The 18421-nt window shown below is 36.1% G+C and overlaps 1 protein-coding gene across 3 annotated transcripts in view; it reads right to left on the bottom strand.

The window, feature by feature from the left end:
- The window catches only part of UBE2H (ubiquitin conjugating enzyme E2 H), a 92317-nt gene that overhangs the window by 25499 nt on the left and 48397 nt on the right, over nt 1–18421 (bottom strand). For all 3 annotated transcript variants that reach the window (XM_074367069.1, XM_010947543.2, XM_074367068.1), the window contains exons 2-3: nt 13965–14041; nt 13295–13369 (exon numbers count right to left, since the gene is read on the bottom strand). In XM_074367069.1, the coding sequence (XP_074223170.1) occupies nt 13295–13369; nt 13965–14041 (152 nt within the window). The remainder of the gene's footprint in view (nt 1–13294; nt 13370–13964; nt 14042–18421) is intronic.

The raw sequence follows: 18421 nt of genomic DNA, 5'->3' as shown, positions 1-18421 counted from the left end.
ATGAGTGGGAAACATTAATGTTTAGCTACTATATGGGTTTAATTTAGGGACTTGTTCTATTATGCAAAACGTATTTTGCTTGAAGCTACAATTAAGAACTTGAAACTCGTTCTTGATACTTAAAATACTGCCCCTGATAAGAATTCTCATAAGTAATACCAAGTGAAGCAACCTTGTCTATGGCAAAAGTTCCCAATGCGGCCTCCAGGTTAAGAATGACCTGGAGAGTTCTTTAGAAAACAAAAGTGCTCTGTTAAGAGAAGATGGCAAGTTTTCTGGAGGAAAACACAGAAAAGAAGGGGACCTGGAATAGGAATGCTGAGGTGGGAGCTGCATCTTTAAATAGGATGGGGAGGGAGAGCCTTACTGAGAAGGTGGCTCAATTTGAAGGAGGTGAAGGGGGAGTCATTTTGCATCTGGGGGGAGAGTGTGTACAAAGCATGAACAGCCAAGTGCACCGTGCATCATGAGTCTGCTTGATGTGTTTGAAGACCAGCACAGAGACTAGTGAAACTGAAGTGGAATGAATATGGAGAAGACAAGAAGTGAGGTCAGAGAGGTGGTGAGCATTTGTGGTCTTATTAAGGATGCTGGCTTTCACTCTGAGGGAGGTGGGAAGCCAATGAGACTGCTGCTAGAGCATCGACATACAAATCCTTTAAGTTTTTTTGTTTGTTTTTAACAAAAGGCTTATCTCCAAAAAAAAAGGCTAATCAGGGAACAGCTCAATCAGGTCACAGCACCTCAGTGCTGGGGAATGGCAGATCTCAAGGAAAACAGAATGGGCCGTCTCTCCTACAGTAAGAATAAGCTTCAATAATCTGTTGTCACAGGGAACCTCAAAGGTATAAGCAAACAGCTATGGTGAAGAGAGCTTTAAATGTTTATCAGAACTGTCTCTGAAAGATTAAGGAGATTACATTTGGAATCAATATAGTTTCCACACTGTTTCCAATCAAATCTAGACTTTTGGTTTGGTTGAGTCCAAGACTACATAATAAAGAGGGCCAAAAAGGGCTTAGTAAACATATTCTCTAGCAATAAATGGGTTGGAGCCCAGTCCCCAGTGCCCCTGCTAAATATAAAGCCCCATCTGAGCTCTGAGACAGAGGGCAGACCCGGACTGGAAAGAGGAAAGTACTAATAGGAACTTGGCTTCTAGTCCCAACTCTATTAACTGCAGGCCTTGAGCAGGTCGCTATACTTTTGTGGCTCTGTTTCTTTACCTACGAAGAGAAATAGTTGGATTATATGATCTCCAAAATCTCCACTCTTCCTGTTTGTAAAAGGACCATCAACTCTAATATCTAGGGTTTAATAACAATAGCCAGAGCTCTGAGAATAGAGGACCTAAGGGGAAATGTAAGGCACACTTTCAGTACAGAAGTCTTCTGGAGAATATAATACAAAGCTACCAACATGCTAAAATACTGCAAAGAGACACAAAACCCGCTGACTATTCCAAAGTAGGCAGAAACAGTTTATAACCTTGCCTTTGAGGAACAAGCAAAGCCAGACCAATTCTACCAAAAAACAATTTCCACACTATAACCATCTCTTCCTATGCTAGGATTTTTCAATTGTTAGAAAAATACCCAAAGCAAATAAATGGAAAGGGGCGTATGTATCTCCTTTACATTTGTTCTTGGACAAGCTGTGGACAGCATTTCTGGCAAAGCCATTTACATTCTGGATCATGACGACAACAATGGAACTTCTGGACAAGGAGGGGAGGAGACGAAGAAAGAACAGGCTAGGAATTCAGAGAAGGAACGTTCTCAGGACTGAGCGTGTTTGCCCTGGCATGTTTTCCTTCCTTTTGGCAATGCTATCACCACACTAATGAATATGTCTGCAACAAGAGAATTTTCCCAACACTTGTTTCCATTCGACCAGGAACTATTTTGAAGATATTTTAAGAGAACATATTTTGAAAACTGTTTGTAATGGAAACATGATAAGTGGAAGCAGCAAGTCATTTTTAATCCACATGATTTAAGATTTTATTCACTATCAGACATTTTCTAACGATAAATCACAGTGATTTGGTCAGATAAAACTCAAAGCTCCGTTGTTTGAAATCTTTTGGACAATTATTCTCTGACGTGGCTCAAGCTCTTGTGAAAAGGGGACAACGGGTACAAATGCTAAGCTAAAAAGTTTACCACCTCTATCCTCTATCTTTTATTAGAAGGGAATCAGGAGATTTGTAATTCTGGAGAAAGATCCAAACCATGCTTTTAGTTGATGCAAAACTATGTATCTTTAAAAATAAAAGCACAGATTATTAAAACAGGAAAATATGCCGTGCTTTTGCTTGTTCCACTCAAATATTCTACCACTCTAGAATAGCAAATCTCCTGACCCATAGACTAATGGGCAGAGAAAGTAAATAGTGCCTTGCCGAGTCATGCTGAAAACTGGTTTTTATTTCAGCCTGTTTCTGTGTCCAATTCTGGGGCAGGGGTTGGGATCTTTACAAAGTTGTACACACTTTCAAATAACTGATATTGGTATTGATATGTAAATAAAAGAGGCAAAAATTAATTGTATTTCCCATCTCTGTTTCCTTTAACTGTGGGGATATTTTTAATGTTCAAATTTGTGGATAGAATGAAATACCTAGGGCCAGTCACCTATTCAGAAATCCTACCCAGAATAATCCTGAAGCAATGAGAGGTCAAACAAGTGACTCATGAAACAAGATAAATCTGCCCTGAGGTAAAGGGGTGAAAAGCACCAAAGGCAAAAATGGCAGCGCTATCCCAGGCCTGAAATGAACCTGGACTGAGGCAGCTGAGGCAGACGCAATTTAATTACAAGCTTATGAATTCCTGTGAGAAAACAGTAAGTAAATACCTTAAATTATTCTGATAGTCTATCTTCAGGACAAATGCCCACATAAAATAGACCATTCAGAATCAAACTGATTAATTTTCTATTTTTTTAAATAAACGTAATTGTTAAAAAAAATATATTAAACGTTGAGTGCCATCTCCCCTAGCAGTATCTCAGACTATAAATTTTTTAAGGGCAATAACTTGGATCTCCATTCCTAGCATGCAGGAAGTGATTACAGTTAGGGTGTTGCAGCTAAAAAAGGAGTCGGGATGCTGCCAGCTTCACTGGCGACAGCTTTACTGCCAGCTTTTGTGCATTAGTGCACCCTGGGATAGATTTTCATCTTACCTCAGACAGCCAGGCCCAGGCCGTGGCAGCCTGCACCCGGGCAGAAGTCTCTTCCGAGAGCTGAGCCTTTCCTACTCAGGAGAGATGGACCTGGGCTGGTCTCTTCTTGGGTGAGGAACCAAGCAAGGAGCTCACTCTCATTGCCCTGTGTCATGGGAACTTCTGAACTGATCCTGTGTGTGTTCAGGAGATCTAAACTCAACAAGGGGTCCTCTTTTCTGTTTCTTCCTTTCTCTCTGATAATATGGAATCTGAGGAATGGGCTGGATGGATAAGAAAAGTTCATTTATAACTCAGAGAAGAGGAGTGTTATCCTTCAACAGCATAACCCTCTACCAACCTAGCAAATTACCAAAACCTGCACCTTAAATCTACTCTCCTGCAGTTTTGCTTTTGGAAGATTGTAATCTCTTTCCTGTCTCCATAGTTTATCTTTCACTCTCCTGGTCATTCATATAACCACACTGACTGAATCAGGCAGGATTTCTTTTTATGGTCAGAGGCAGAAGAGTATGGACACAACACATTGGACTTGAAATCTTGAGACCAATTTCAAATCTCTGCCACTTATTACACAAAGTCGTGGTTAAAAGCTCAGGCTCCAGTCAGACTGCCTAAGTTCCACTCTGTGAGCCTTGGGCAAGTTAGAGCTACTGAATCTCTTCGCCTTTCTGATTTCTTATTCATAAAGCTAGGCTAAATAGTGGTAACCACACATCACAGGACTATCATCAAGATTAAGCGAATATACACACATCATTTGACCAGTAACTGGCACACAGTAAGCACTCAATGATGTTACTATAGCTAACGAGCTCAGGCAAGTAATTTCATCTACTTTCCTCATCCTAAAAACAAAAATATCTGCCCCTACATATTCATCTCTTAATCCTTTAGGAATTGTCAAGAGTACTAGAAGATACTTTGATTATTGGGATATTAGGGTCTTTTTTATATAACTGTATCACACTAGAAATGGAAAATACAATTACTCTAATATTTATTATTCAAAAGACCATTCCGATTCCATTTGGTATAGGGAAAAAACACTAGACTGGAAGCCAGAAGGCAGACTCTGCAACTAGTCAGTAGTAATATATCCTCCACCTTCATTTTTACCATCCTTAAAATAAGGGAACTGGATGATATAATCTCCAAAGTTCCTTTCAGCAAAATGGTTTTCACCAACACCAAGAATATGAATAAATCTTCAACTGTGTGAACAAGCTTCTCCAAGGAAACTAAAATATTACTGTTATTTGTTTTTAAAAGAACTTCAGTTTGAAGAAAAATGAAGCTAAGGATGTATGTTTTCATTATACCTCCAATCCTAAAGGGGAAGGAATGAATTTAATGCCTAGAAGATGTCAGAATGAATAACCAACTTTTAAAAGCTAGAGGTCACCTACTACAGTTAAAGTAGGAACTAACCCAAACAGCAAGGTAGGTGGAATTTTTATACAGCAAATAGAAAGATTATACAATAATGAATTGCCAAAGGCAGAATTAAAATCGACATAATGACCCAGCTTCAAGAAGGAAATGGACAAATCTCATAGAAGCAAGCAAAGGCAAGGTTACCCCTTAGAGGTGGCCTGGGGATGGAAATGAAAGCCAACTGATACTTTTACTCTGGCTACATAGCAAGATGAAGCTGAATGAATGTACATATTACAGACTGCTAACAAGGGGTTTTCTTTTTTTTTTTTAAGGGGTTTTTCATTGATAGGGTCATTTTGACCACTGGCTTCTCCCATCACTGAGAACTTCTGCACCCAGCTCCAAAGTCTCTCCTCCACCAACTACTTCCTGTCTGTCATTTTTAGTGACATTATCACCTACACAGACCACACTCCTGACACCCTGGCCTCTCAGTTCCTTCAGCTTCTCCTCAATGATCTTTCCTCTGTTCTATTTCATTCACACTCCCAGGATATACCTTGAACTTTCTCATCTCTACAAATAGCTTCACTTACAAAATTGCAAACTCACCCACCAGTCTCCTAGCTTTGTCAAAGAGCTTCTCACCCTAAAATAATCCTTTCAATTGTGAACTCTAATCCACTAACCCTCTCTTCCTACCTACCACCTTTCTATTTTCACTACTTATTACTATGTTTAAGAGCCATTACCATCACCTCTTTCTAGCAATCCTCTGCAAATCTCCTGCCCTCTCCCACCAAAACTCCCATCTACAACTGGGGGAAACCAATCATTCACAATTCCCTATACTTGAATTTGAGGGTGCCACTAAGTAGGCACTCACTCACTCATTCATTCATTAACTCATTCAATAAATATTCTCCTACGAAACAGGCAATGTATCAGGCCCTCAGTTGGGGAGGACTGTTAATAAAACAGACCCAGGGACTGCTTTCATGGAGTTTGTATTTATTGGGCTGGCAGGGAAGAAAGACATAAGTAAACAAACATACCAACTTTAAAAAGTATGCTCTATAAACTTTTGTGGATTCAACATCTCCTATAATTTTCCCCTCTCCTTTCTCTAGTAGCTTGCTCCTCCTTCTCCAATGACTTGAACATTTTACCATTATTCTGCAAATCTCCCATTCCCTTTGGTCCTCCATTTCTCACTTTGACCCGAGAGCCCTGTCCATTTTCTTTGGAAAAATGGGTACCAATTGGTAGGATCCCTCACTTTTCCCAACAAAATCCTCCCCCCATACGTGCTCATTCCTCCTTCCTTAAGAGTTCGCTCAAATGTTCATGGTCTTCTTAAGTACCAATCTTCTATTTGTGTTCTGACCTTGTCCCTTCCTACAGTCTCAAAGGCACACTGCTCCTCTAATCCTCCCCTTGACCTCTGGCATCACCAAGGTTTCCCTCTTTTCTAGACAACTCCCTAAAACAAGCATATAAACATGCTACAGAAACTCCTATTCAAATAAAATAAAATTAAAAACAAAGCCTCCTTTTTTATCTTCCTCTAGGTACCAGCCTTGTGTGTATGCTTTCCTCAATATAGCTAGATTTCTTCAAAGCAATGTGTATCTACATACACCAGAGTTTAACTTTGGCCATTTGATCCAAACCACTAATATCTCTACTCTTTTCCCATAACAGCAGAGTGATGACTGAACCTGTTTAAAACATTGTAATGACTTTTTCCCATTACACTAAAAATAAAACGCAACCTGGCTTACCAAGCCCTACAGGACCTCACCCGGCCTACTGCTTGGACCCTTCCCATGTCGCACTCTCCTTCCAGCCTCATCTCTCTTCCTTGAACACACTAAGCTCCTGTCTTGGGGTCTCTTTACAACTTCTTCTACCTGAAATGCTCTCATTCCTGATCTTGGAGAATCAGGGCTGGCTTTTATTCCCTCTTCATTTAAACTTCTGCTTAAATTTGCTTTGTCAGGGAAGACCTTCCTGAATACCTAATCTAAGGTAGTGATCATGTCAATTATATCACATCAATTCTCTGCATAAAGCTATCAGACAGTTTAAATTTTGCTTTATTCCTACCCCTCCCACCACCAAGAATGTAAGGGTCACAAGAGCAATTTTTTCACTTTTATATTCCTAGCATGATCCCCTGCATACAGCTGGTATCCAATGTATTTGTGGAGCTCATTAGAAGAAATGATATAAGACGAATCCATTTTCTGAGAAAGCAGGTTCTACCTCAGCTGCCAGACATAATCGTTTAAAAAAATCTACCCTGAAAAAAATTATATTTTCAGAATACCAGTAAAAAGAGAAATTTTAACAATGGCTTACATTCTCAATGCATTATCTAAAAAGATTTTTTTAATGAAATTTTTCTACTAGAACCTTGTTTCTCTCTACTGGTATTCAAAAGATATATTGTGCTTGCTTCAGCAGCACATATACAAAAGATATAGATCACTACACAGTAACAATTACTTAACTGTTTGAAACAGAATCTAAATTTAAACCCAAGGTCATGAAAGTAGAGAAGTGTATCAGTGATCTTAACGGAATTTTGCCTCCTCAGTCTAAGAATTCATTCTATTTGTGGAAAATTCAGTAGTTCAAGTAGGTCTTTGTTAAATGACTAATCCAAAATCTCTCATGAATGACACACTCCTCTCTACTGGAAATCCTGGTCCACCCCTGACTAAACACTGCTCACTTAAGTTACTCACACTAGTTCCTGAGGGAGTAATTGTACAATGTTTCCATCTAGGAAGACACAAAATAAAATGGTAAATATTCTAAGCCCTATAGTTAGTTTAGTCATACCATATTATAAAACTCCCTTCCAAAATATTGTGAAGTTATTTCTGGTCATAGTGAAATAAAAAATGCATAATGCCAGAAGAGTCTGCTATTTCATCAATGAAAAAGGTTAAATCACTTCCCTTAATCACTAGCATAAGTAAAAAGAAAATGGTATACTGATTATCAGAATATCTTTTAATTAAGAACCAATGGCAGATTGAGAAATTTAGAAAGAACTCTGACAGGTTATCTAGTCTAGTTTCCTTTAGAATAGAATGACCCAAAACCATCCTATTCAGATGATAGCCTTTACAATTAGGTCAGACTATTGGTAAAGCTCAATATAGCATTCTAACTTTTGTTATTGTCCGTGACTCTTTTATTTTCTCTCTCTTTACTCAAATGGGTTTGGCTAGTGCTTGGCCAAAATTCCACTGCAGAATGAGTTTAGTTTTTTTTCCTGGCCATTCTATCAACAAACCATTGAGTGGTCTCTCCAGAATCTTGTTCTCAACCAACCATCCCTCTTACACAACTCAGTTTTGGTATCATCAAATTGCAGTCCAGACACATTGCATATAGCTTGCTCCTGGGAGAATGAGGGTCCTCCTCACTTAACATTGAGATATACAGAGGTAGTATTTCAAAAGTTGGTTCCTAGACTTGTCAGCTGGTTCTTACAACAGTTTTTTCTATTTTAAAAAAAGTATAAATGGTGAGAGAGTTCCCAGGCTGGTCTTAAGGCTATTTACAAAAGATTCTAAAATACACTATAGTTCTATCTGACATTAGTAGAATTCATGTCTATTAATATACTAGCCAGTAATCACTTAAAAATAAGATTAAGCAACAACTTTTACATTTTCTCTGGAGTGCTAGGGACTTCAAGGTACTTTCAAGACCTTTAGAGGCTGAAAGCCTGAAATCTAGTATTTTAGGTCTGTATCTTACTAGAAGATGTAATTCCCCCTGCCCCCCCAGTTTAGATTTATCAAAAGTATTGCTGTTATTATTATCTATGAACAGGGGTCTTTTTGGTTCATATGAAGAGAAAAAAGGAGAGAAGGGGAATACAAGTGGGGAATCAGACTGAAAAAAGACGCAGTTAAGAAATGCTTGAGCTAACAGCCCAGAAGGGAAAAGGGGAAGGAAGAAAAGGAGTGGAGAATAGCTATATGTAAAGGTGTAAAGACAGTAGCCATGATGGAGTAAACTAAACTGTAAGCAGAGAGACAAAGGAAACAGTATGTACACTTACATGCACACATAATTAAAACTGAAAGGAAAAAATAAAGAAGGGTAGTGGAAAACATGGGGGCCAGCATGGGGCCTTAGCAAGTTAGCAGGTGAGAATTCTGGTCAGGGATAGCCTGGTGGCTTTCTAGAACAAAAGATAGGAAAAGCTGAAACTCAGACAAAGATGCAAACAGCACATTCAAAAGATACACACTTGCCATATGTTTTTAAATATTTACTTTTATAAAAAAAAAGGGAACTTATCGTAGAATATTTGGAAGCTACAGAAAAAATATGTTTAATTCCCTTAACAGCCATGGATAATTATGTCCAAAATTTGGTATTCATACTTGGAATCTGCATGGAAAAAACACTATTATAGATATTATTTATTATAGTATTTAAATATACTGTATAATGTTAGACATTTTCCTGTGTGTTCCTTTAAAGATGGTGTTAAAACATGAGTAACAGCTGTGAAACATTCTGTCCATTAAAATGTACCATAATTTAACTACTTTATTATCAACTGGGTCATTTAGGTTGCTTCCAAGTTTTAAGTTTTAAAAATAACACTGCAATTTAACCTTAGTGCACATCTCTGAATACTCCCTTAATTTAAGTAAAGTCACTCATAGGTTAGCCATATCATAATACCTTTGCTAACAATATTTAACCTGTCAATTTGATAAGTCATACAGTCCCTCAGTTTTTATTTTGCATTCTTTGGATCAGACATAAAACCATTTCGTATCCTATGCTTATTGGCTATTTTTAATTTTTATAAAAAATTGCTCTACATAACCCTATTTATGTATGAAATTGCTCATCTTTATTTCCCCTGAACAGTAACTGCAGGTCTGTTTCCTTTGATGGGTAAAAGCTTTTTCTTAGGAGATGAACACACGTGTAAGTGGCTGAAAATTGCGATTCTGAGGCATGGAATAGGTAGTCTCTGTAGCCACTTCTTTGCACAGAACAACACTTCATGGGCTGGGCATCACTCGAGGTTCTGAAAGAGTATTTCTAAAGTCCCATGCTCACCGTCACATCTTTGAATCTTTGTAAAGATTACTCTCAATACACGAAACACAATCTTTCTTGTAAAAGCCTGTCTCCTCTATATACTCTCTCTTCCTCAATTGAGGTGCTGACTCACACTACTACCCACCCCTCCACCAAAGGCCATGAAATGCTGTCACTTTTAAAGCAAATGCAGTATTTTATATATGATTTTTTCTCCTAACTAGTGAAGGCACTGCACAGCCTTCCTAATTATATATCCTGAGTATTTAATACACAGATCAATATCAAACATGCAGAGTTCATTTAATTCCAGTATCTCAATTTCTAGAAGAGGAAACAACAGTTCAGATACGTATCATTCTAATAGCCAAGGAGAACTGAGGCCAGAACCACTCTTTCCTGATACCCAGTCCACTGACCAATCACACTCTCCTACCTACAAAGCTGGTGACACACCCAGCAGCAGTGCGAGCATTCCAGAAATGTTTCTGAATGAAAAATATAAAACTCTGAACTTCCAAATAAATTAGAACTTAAAGATTCAAATATTACACTCCAATTGGTGTTACTTGGTTTTTCAATTCATCTTATTCTCTATAATTAAATGAACTTTAACCATTTCAGAAATTTATATCCAGCTTTAAAAGCATCAAGATTTGCCATCACTCGTGATATACAAAGAGAATGTAAAAATCTCAAAAGATGAGCTTAAGATGTTTGGAACAATGACAGCATTTTAAGAGTAAGTTCATAACTTTCCTGGGAGCCTGTTTATATTCCTTCTCTCTTTTCAAAGAGGAGCTGAGGTAGCTTTATTACTATTTTGGGGGAGAAAAAAATACTTATTTAAAGATGTAAATTGTTTTTAAAAAAGCATTTTAAGTTAAACTTCAAGCAGTCATGAAACTACTGAAAACTCTCTGAAACTATTTGGAGTATATCCTAAAGATGACCATGTCAAATTGTATTGAATATATACTTCAATATACACAGAAAAATGTTTTAAAGTACATTTTCATACACTTTATGTAAATAATGATATCCACTGAGGGATAGGCTTATGAAACATTTTAATTTTTCTTTATTTTCACTCACCTGGACTTCCTTAACATTCCTACTATGGATATGGAGCATTTATACATTTAAAAAATATATTAATATTAAACAGAAAAGTATACATATGTTTTAAAATTCCAAGACGTAAGTATTAAGATGCTTAATCTAAATCCGCACATCTTAATACTTAAGAAAGAAGGGTATGCCTGCCTAGATACTATAGAGGCAGGATTTAAAAAGAGGTTGGCTTTATCTTAACTCCTTGGCCTTCCATACAATTCTGCAACTATCTATACAATTCAAAAAGGAATCCTTGCCTATTCTAAGTGAGCCACTACCTCTCGAAATGTTTAAAGCACACTTCAACAGTAATTACATTGTTGATGACCTGAAAATGGGTCACCCCACACAACTGATAGAACTCTCTTATGCAATCTTCCTTTGGAGGAAACAAGGACAGCTTGTACAAATATTTCAACTAGATCTACTTCCCTAAGAGAAGATAGTACACACTTGCAGGTATTACCAAGTTCTAAAGTACAAAAAGGCAAAGGAGAAATTATGAAGAAGTTAAATGAGCGTAGTCATTTGTCCTAACCAAGTTCATATTACATAATTAATTGAAGAAAGTACATAGGTTTCAGTTACATCATTAGTTAATAAACAATGTCTGAAATTTAGGTATTTGTTTCATCATAACAGTCAAAGTAAAATTATATTACCTGGAAATATATGTTAAGACTAGATTTGAGAAATAACTACATTTCTACAGGATAGTAATTGCATGTCCACAGGTTCACTGTTAATTTCAACAGGCTCTATTTCCTTTCTGACCAAGAATCAAGGGTAACAAAACTAGAGCTAGCAAGCCAATTTTTAGTCTAAGTAAACAGGTATTTATGAAATATTATTGAATGAATTTACATGGTTTGGACATTCTCTTTGTAAAGGTTTAAAGATCGTACCACTCAACTACACACAAGTTTAAAATGCCTGTACATAAAGAAACACCCTAAAGTTAAAAGATAAACGGGACAGGGAACCACGACATGACACAAAAGCCTTCACAAACTGAGTGGAACCTACATTCCACCACACTGGAATGGAACTGAGAAAGGGCTGCTGTGCCAACTGTACTAAGGTATTAAGTCAGATACACTCAGGGATTGTATCAAAGACTCAGCACCTCACAGCACTCTTCCTGTATCACCATTTGATAACTCTAAAACTTGGAGATCCTTGTAGCAATGGGGAGATCTTCAATTCAGTTATCTATAAAGTATCTTCTCAATTACTGAGTTTAGAAAACTCACCTAAGGGAACTTAAGAGGAAATTCCTAGTTCATTCTTTTTTTTTTTTTTTTCCAGTTTTTTTTTAATTGAGTTATAGTCAGTTTACAATGTTGTGTCTACTCTTAAAATGGGCACTAAGAGTTCCCAGCCTAAGAAGGAATTATAGATGCTCTGTAATATTTTTATAGCATAAAACTCTCAAACATATATAGATGTCAGACAGACAGGCTGGGGCATTTGATTGGAAATCAGTCTGTTCTAACTTTTCCACATTATTTATCCTAGACAGAAATGTGAAGGTCTAGAATCAAAACATAAAGCTAAGAATGTCTTTAATCCACCTTTTTAAAAAAATACAAACCTTTTTTTGGGGGGGTAGGGGGTAGTCTAAACTCCAAGAGTTCTGGCATTAGTTCTGAAGACAAGCCCACAGCAGTAGCAAGATGTCTGAACTCTTGACAATTCTGAACATGAGGTTCAGTGTGGCAGAGAACACTCATAAAATATTCATTTTATTTTCTTCTTCCTTCTTAAAACTGGTCAGTATTTTATAATATTTTAAAATCATCTACAGAATGAAATTTTTAAAAGTTGATTTAAGTTAGCTAAGTTACTACCATTCCACAAAGGTATCAACCTTCAACCAAATATACCTCTGTAGCATCTGCTAAAATACCTAAATTGTCGCTAAAAGCCTTAATGGGGGTGACAGGTTAATATCACCAATTAGGGCAGAAGGAAGATGAAGGTGAGGAAAAAGGACCCTTTAAACAATCTCACTGAGGTTCCTACTCTACCTTCTTTAACTGTTTAGAAGGCTAAAAAGACAGGAAGTGAAGAGGATGAAAAAGGGTACCCAGAGGTGGAGTGAATAAAAAAGCAAAGCATGATAGAGAGAGGATTTTTAAATGAAAGAATTAAAATAGACACTATATAATATTAATTCCAACTATCTGGCATTTAAAATGAGAGTTAAGATGTTTATTATTTTACTAATAGCCTGAATGGACAGTGGGTCTTAAAACTGTTTAATCTGACCCTGAAAGACAGAAAAATCTATAGAGTTGTAGTTATTACAATCATGCAAAGGGGAGATTTAAACATCTTCTATCACACTATGGAAGTCCCCCCGCCCAAAGTCACTAATTAAAGGAAAAAAAGGAAAAATTCAGTTAAGTAACTAAATATTTCTGCAATTAATTATCTCCCATAAAACATATGATTTTTTTTTCTTTTTCTCTCTGATTTCAAAATTCTTTAAGGAGAGAACTGGGCAGTTACATACCTATAGATGGTGATTTGAAAGGGTATTTATCAGGAAGATCCACTCTAACTTTCCAAACTCCACCTTCATATGGTGCTGAAATAAAAGTAAAAATGTTGAACATTAAAACTATGTCTTCAAATTAGAAAATGAATCTGAATGTTACGCTAAAACTCTAATCTCTTTTGAGAACCCTGCAAATTAATTCCTTCAAGAGTCAGGAATTCTTATAACTAGTAGGTACTCTATGTTCAATCACAAAACTTTTCTTTAAAAAATCTAGAGTTTGCAAAGATTCATTTTCTCCCCCAAATTTACATGATTCTTTATAAAAGTATTGCGTGATTCTTTAAAGGATTAAACACTATTAATTTATTTGGTAAGTAATAGCCTACTACCTCAATCTATTCCATACCCTGCCAAAATAACAACAAAAAACACTTCCCTAAAACCATCCATAACAAAACCTAGAATTTACAATTCACGTTTAATATTGTCACACAGAGATAAAAGAGAAAAACATGTAAGGTAATTATGATAAGAGCAAGATTCCCTCACTGGTTCTAGAGTTTAATTAAATTTATTTTTCAAAAACTACACATATCACCATCTGCTTTGATATTCTCATTGCCTATTAAGGAGCAGAGTAAAAGACTGTAATAGAAAAACACATACCAACACATATACTTACTTCCTTGTGGTCCATAAAATTTCACTACAAATTCATTGAGTCCTCCCAGGATCGTAACCTCATGCTTACTCTCAATGCTAAGATGGAGGTAAAGGAAATTACACAGGCTTTATATACTCAGAAGAACTAAAGCTGGCACCCCCAAGACATGCCATTTAAAGTGTTACCAACATTTTATATGAAACCAATAAAATATAAAACATGCATAATAATTCTGGTAATCTAGAAGGCAATATATACTCTCGTGCAAAGAATATGAATGAGCTTTAGATTGAGAGACTCGTATTCAAAACCCAGAACTGCCCTTTACTGGGTTTGAGCCTAGATGAAATAATGTAAACTTACTCCCTGGGCCTTTGTTCTCCTTTGCAAATCAGGAAAACACTAGTTTATAAATTTCTGTGAGGATTAAACAGGTTAATTATGTAAAACATGTGAAGACTGCATTCTGTATATACATAAATGAAAAATAGGCACTTAATTTTAGTTTTTTCCCCTGTGTACTCTCTCCCCGTCAACCTAACCCCAATGATCCTTTAACGTAAATCCAGCATTCCCTTTAGTCAAATTTAAGCACTCAGGAAAACACTGAAATGCTGTGCTCCTAAAATTATAGATTTGTTAAGGAAGTTCCCATAGTTTTCTTCCTGGCTTAGAAATACAAAATAACTAGTGATACAACCTTACTCTTAGTACTGCCAAATGCAAAAGATCAGAAAAAAAAATTTCTTTTAAATATTGTCTATAGTATTTATTTTTAACTACTCTTTTCCTCCCTCCCAAACCTCTATCCTCCTAGACTGATGTCTAGATTCTTACTTGCTCTGGGGCTGTAATCATAGAGCAGTAACACTTCTGTGCTCTCTTCCTCAAAAACATACCTGTCCTGAGACCCACCCCTTTAAACTACTAACATTCAATTATAGAAACCAAACCAAACCACATCTAGAAGAGAAAGCTGCTGGTTTACCATCTGTTTTATTTCTCTGTTTTGTAGTCTAACCCAATAATGACTCCACTGATAGAAATTTTAGGTGGTGGGGGCTTTAGGGGGCTTTCAAATCCCACTGTAACATTTAATAAAAACAACAACCAAATACAATAGACTGGTCTCATTTTTCTCACACAGTAGTGTAAATTAAATTATATGTACTATTATACAAAAGAGAAAAAAGCCAAAGAAAATTTTAAATGATCTCTTAAATAAAGTATGTTTTTTAAAAAGGCTCAAAATTAAGTATTTGGCTCTCCAATCCTCTGTCCTGTAGGCCACAGAACAGACAGAGGCCACGTGTATTTTTGGCAAAGTTCTTGCTCAAGAGCCATGAGCAGTATCCACCAGAGTGTTAAGATCATTTAGTCTATTTGAGCTCATTCTTTTCTAAATGAAAACTAACTACTTTAATAACATGTTCATTGAAAGGATTCAAATAGCATCCACCTTGGAAAACTGGCTTTATTTCTTATGGCCAAGTGACACATACATGTATGCTCTGGTGTACTAAATTTTTCTGACCAGTCACCCTCTGACGTCCCCCTGCAAAATATTCCAAAGCTAACACTAATGTAATAAATTAAAGGTACAAGTTTAAATTATTTTAAAACAAAAACAACCAAAAAACTTCCTTTGTATTAGTGAAAGAAAAAGAAGCTAAATCTAGTTACAATCAGCAAAATTAAATACAATTAAGTTCTGAAAGAAAACAAGTAGATAAGAAGGCTTTCTCGTGAATGACACCAAAGCCAGAAACCACAGAGGGACACATTAGCAGATGTAAGCACACAGAGAGACATTTAAAACTTCTATATTGTAAAAAAAAAAAAAAAAAAATTAGGAAAAAAAGAAGTTAGAAAAAAGGACAAACTAGGAAGAAAAGGTCAGAACACCGAAATTAAGAAAACTGAAATGAGCAAAATCAAGCTATAAATTCATTAAAGTAGTTTAAAACTGAGATATTTTCCACTATTAATTGATAAAGATGAAAGAGCTAGATAAAACTCAGTATTCAGTGGAGTGTAAATTAGTATTCCTTAGGACAAATTAAGCACTGTATTCGAAAACTCAAAATGAATTTGCTCTTTTACTCAAATTTCAGTTCTTGAAGTTATTTAAAAAAACAGACAAACAAAAAACAGACACTGCTGTGGTGGGACTGTGATTTGGTTTCAACCACTTTGGAAACTACTGATGTGGTAAAGCTGCACACATGTATGTTCTGTGCCCATTAGCACTACTCCTAGGAGATACGGATGGCTATGTTCACCAAAACACATGTTTAAGAACAGCACAAACAAGAGTATCACAAATAGAGCTATTTGTAATATTCAAAAATTAATTTACAACCCAAAGGTTCATCAACAATAAAAAGGATAAATCATAGTAAGGTCACCCAACAGAATATTACACAGCAATAAAAAATGAATTGCTACATGTACACGGATAGGTCTCACAGGTATTTTAGTCAGTGAAAGAAACCAGATACCAAAGAGCACACACAACATGATCCCATTTACACACATTTCAAACAGGCTAAGTGAATAAATCTATGGTGATAGAAATTAGGATAGTAATTACCACCTGTGAATTGGAACAGAGTTTGAGGGGGGTTTCTAGGGTGCTATTTACTGTTCCATTTATCATTGAGCTACAAAAATGATTTGTGTATTTTTTTGTATATATGTTACTATTTTTAAAAAGTTTACTAAAAATAAGACTGTGTACCTGGTACGTAGAAATATGTTTATGCTTTTTAATATAAAAATTAAATAAACATTTTAAATAAAAATGGATATAATCTAAGTATTTATCAATAGGAAACTGGTTAAATGAATTATAAGCCATTATACAATAGGCTGCTACTAGCGTTTATTAATGTTTTCTAAGGTCTTCTCCCCACTCAGCTGCTCCTCTGACTTATGTTTCTACTCAACTTGGGGTACCCAGAAGTAGTGAAATGAATATACTGTATTACTACAGATAAAGATATCCCAGACATTAAACAAAACTAAATAAATTTGCAAGGAAAATAAATAATTGAGAAAGGGAGAGGATTAGATGAGTTTAACACAGGAAGTCATAAACTAATTTTGCAATACAAAAATCTGTAGAAGATTCCCCATCAAACAGACCTAATTTGCTATGAATGACACTCATCTACAGCAATTACTCTTAATTAATCACTTAAAATTGTAAGTTATGCACATGAATGTCCCTTCCAGAAAACTGAAGATATCTTTTCTAACCTTTAATGTGGGTGCAATAAATCTAGGTTGCTTCCATTTTGTGATGTTTGGGATTTAGTCCATGCTATTTTACCTACTTTCCAAAGAAGAGTCTCCTTTCGAAACAGTCATGTTAAAATGAGATTAGAAATTAATGTTCCAAACCTCCTCTTTCCCATGACGCCTGGTACAACCTACATGCAGATACACTGGGTCTGTCATTAATTACACATTATACTGTAAATTAAAGAGTTCTTATAGGCCATTTCATATGAAAAGCTAGAAGTAAACTGAATGAAACCTTTAAAACTTCTACCAAGTTGGTAAAATGAAGAAGCTGTGCTATATTTATGCCCTGGAATGGTCCAGACACTAAATCAGATGGAAAAAAGGAATTTAAGTTTAGTTGAAAGAAAAACACTGCATTAAAAATAAGCCATTCCATCACCACGAATGAATGACTTGCCCACAAAAAATATAAAATTACTTGACTGCTGTTACCATGTGTATTTATGGTAGAGGCTATGAGTTTCTTTCTCCTCTCTGTTGCAAAGTCAAGGGCAAGGAAGGCAAATGAGAAGGCAGGATACAGTGACAAAAATAATGATCTATTTCTGAGATGTGCTGGTCAGGCTAGTAGACTGGTGGGAACTCACAAGAAAGTTCCTTCATTACTTTCTTTCAAAGCTTGGAAATATAAAATATCCTTCAGATATCATTCAGATAAAAATATGCTAAATAAACCCATAAAAATCACATTTTACTCACCTCTAAGTTATTCGTAAAATACTTGTTTTTACTTACTTAGCATTTCACTATTAAGGAATATCAGCATTTTGAGTAGAATAATGATTAACATTCCCAGGAACCCAAGTTCATGTCACTTTTAAAATGCCAGCCACCCACCACCTTATTTTCCCTGAATGGCTTTATGATTACACAACCTAATATTTAAAGGTTAATGCCAAACTGTCAGGAGATAACTGACATTCTTGGCAAAATGTGTCTATCGGGATTTTAGAAATGATTTTTATATAGTTCTGGAATTTTCCAGAAAGGAAGCCAAGGGCTAAGCCTGTTAACAGGTCAAGGACCTAGGATTCAGACAGTTTACTGATAACGCATTTATAAAAGAGAGTGGCTTCTCTGAGCTGTGTCCATGGCAGTAAGGGACTAGGGTAAAGAATGGGCATCTGTGCAGAAGGTAGAAGCAATTTGTGTGGCTTTCTCTCTAC

This window comes from Camelus bactrianus, chromosome 7 (genome assembly GCF_048773025.1).
Source record: "Camelus bactrianus isolate YW-2024 breed Bactrian camel chromosome 7, ASM4877302v1, whole genome shotgun sequence".
Classification (NCBI taxonomy): domain Eukaryota; kingdom Metazoa; phylum Chordata; class Mammalia; order Artiodactyla; family Camelidae; genus Camelus; species Camelus bactrianus.
This window is presented reverse-complemented; position numbering and strand designations above follow the sequence as displayed.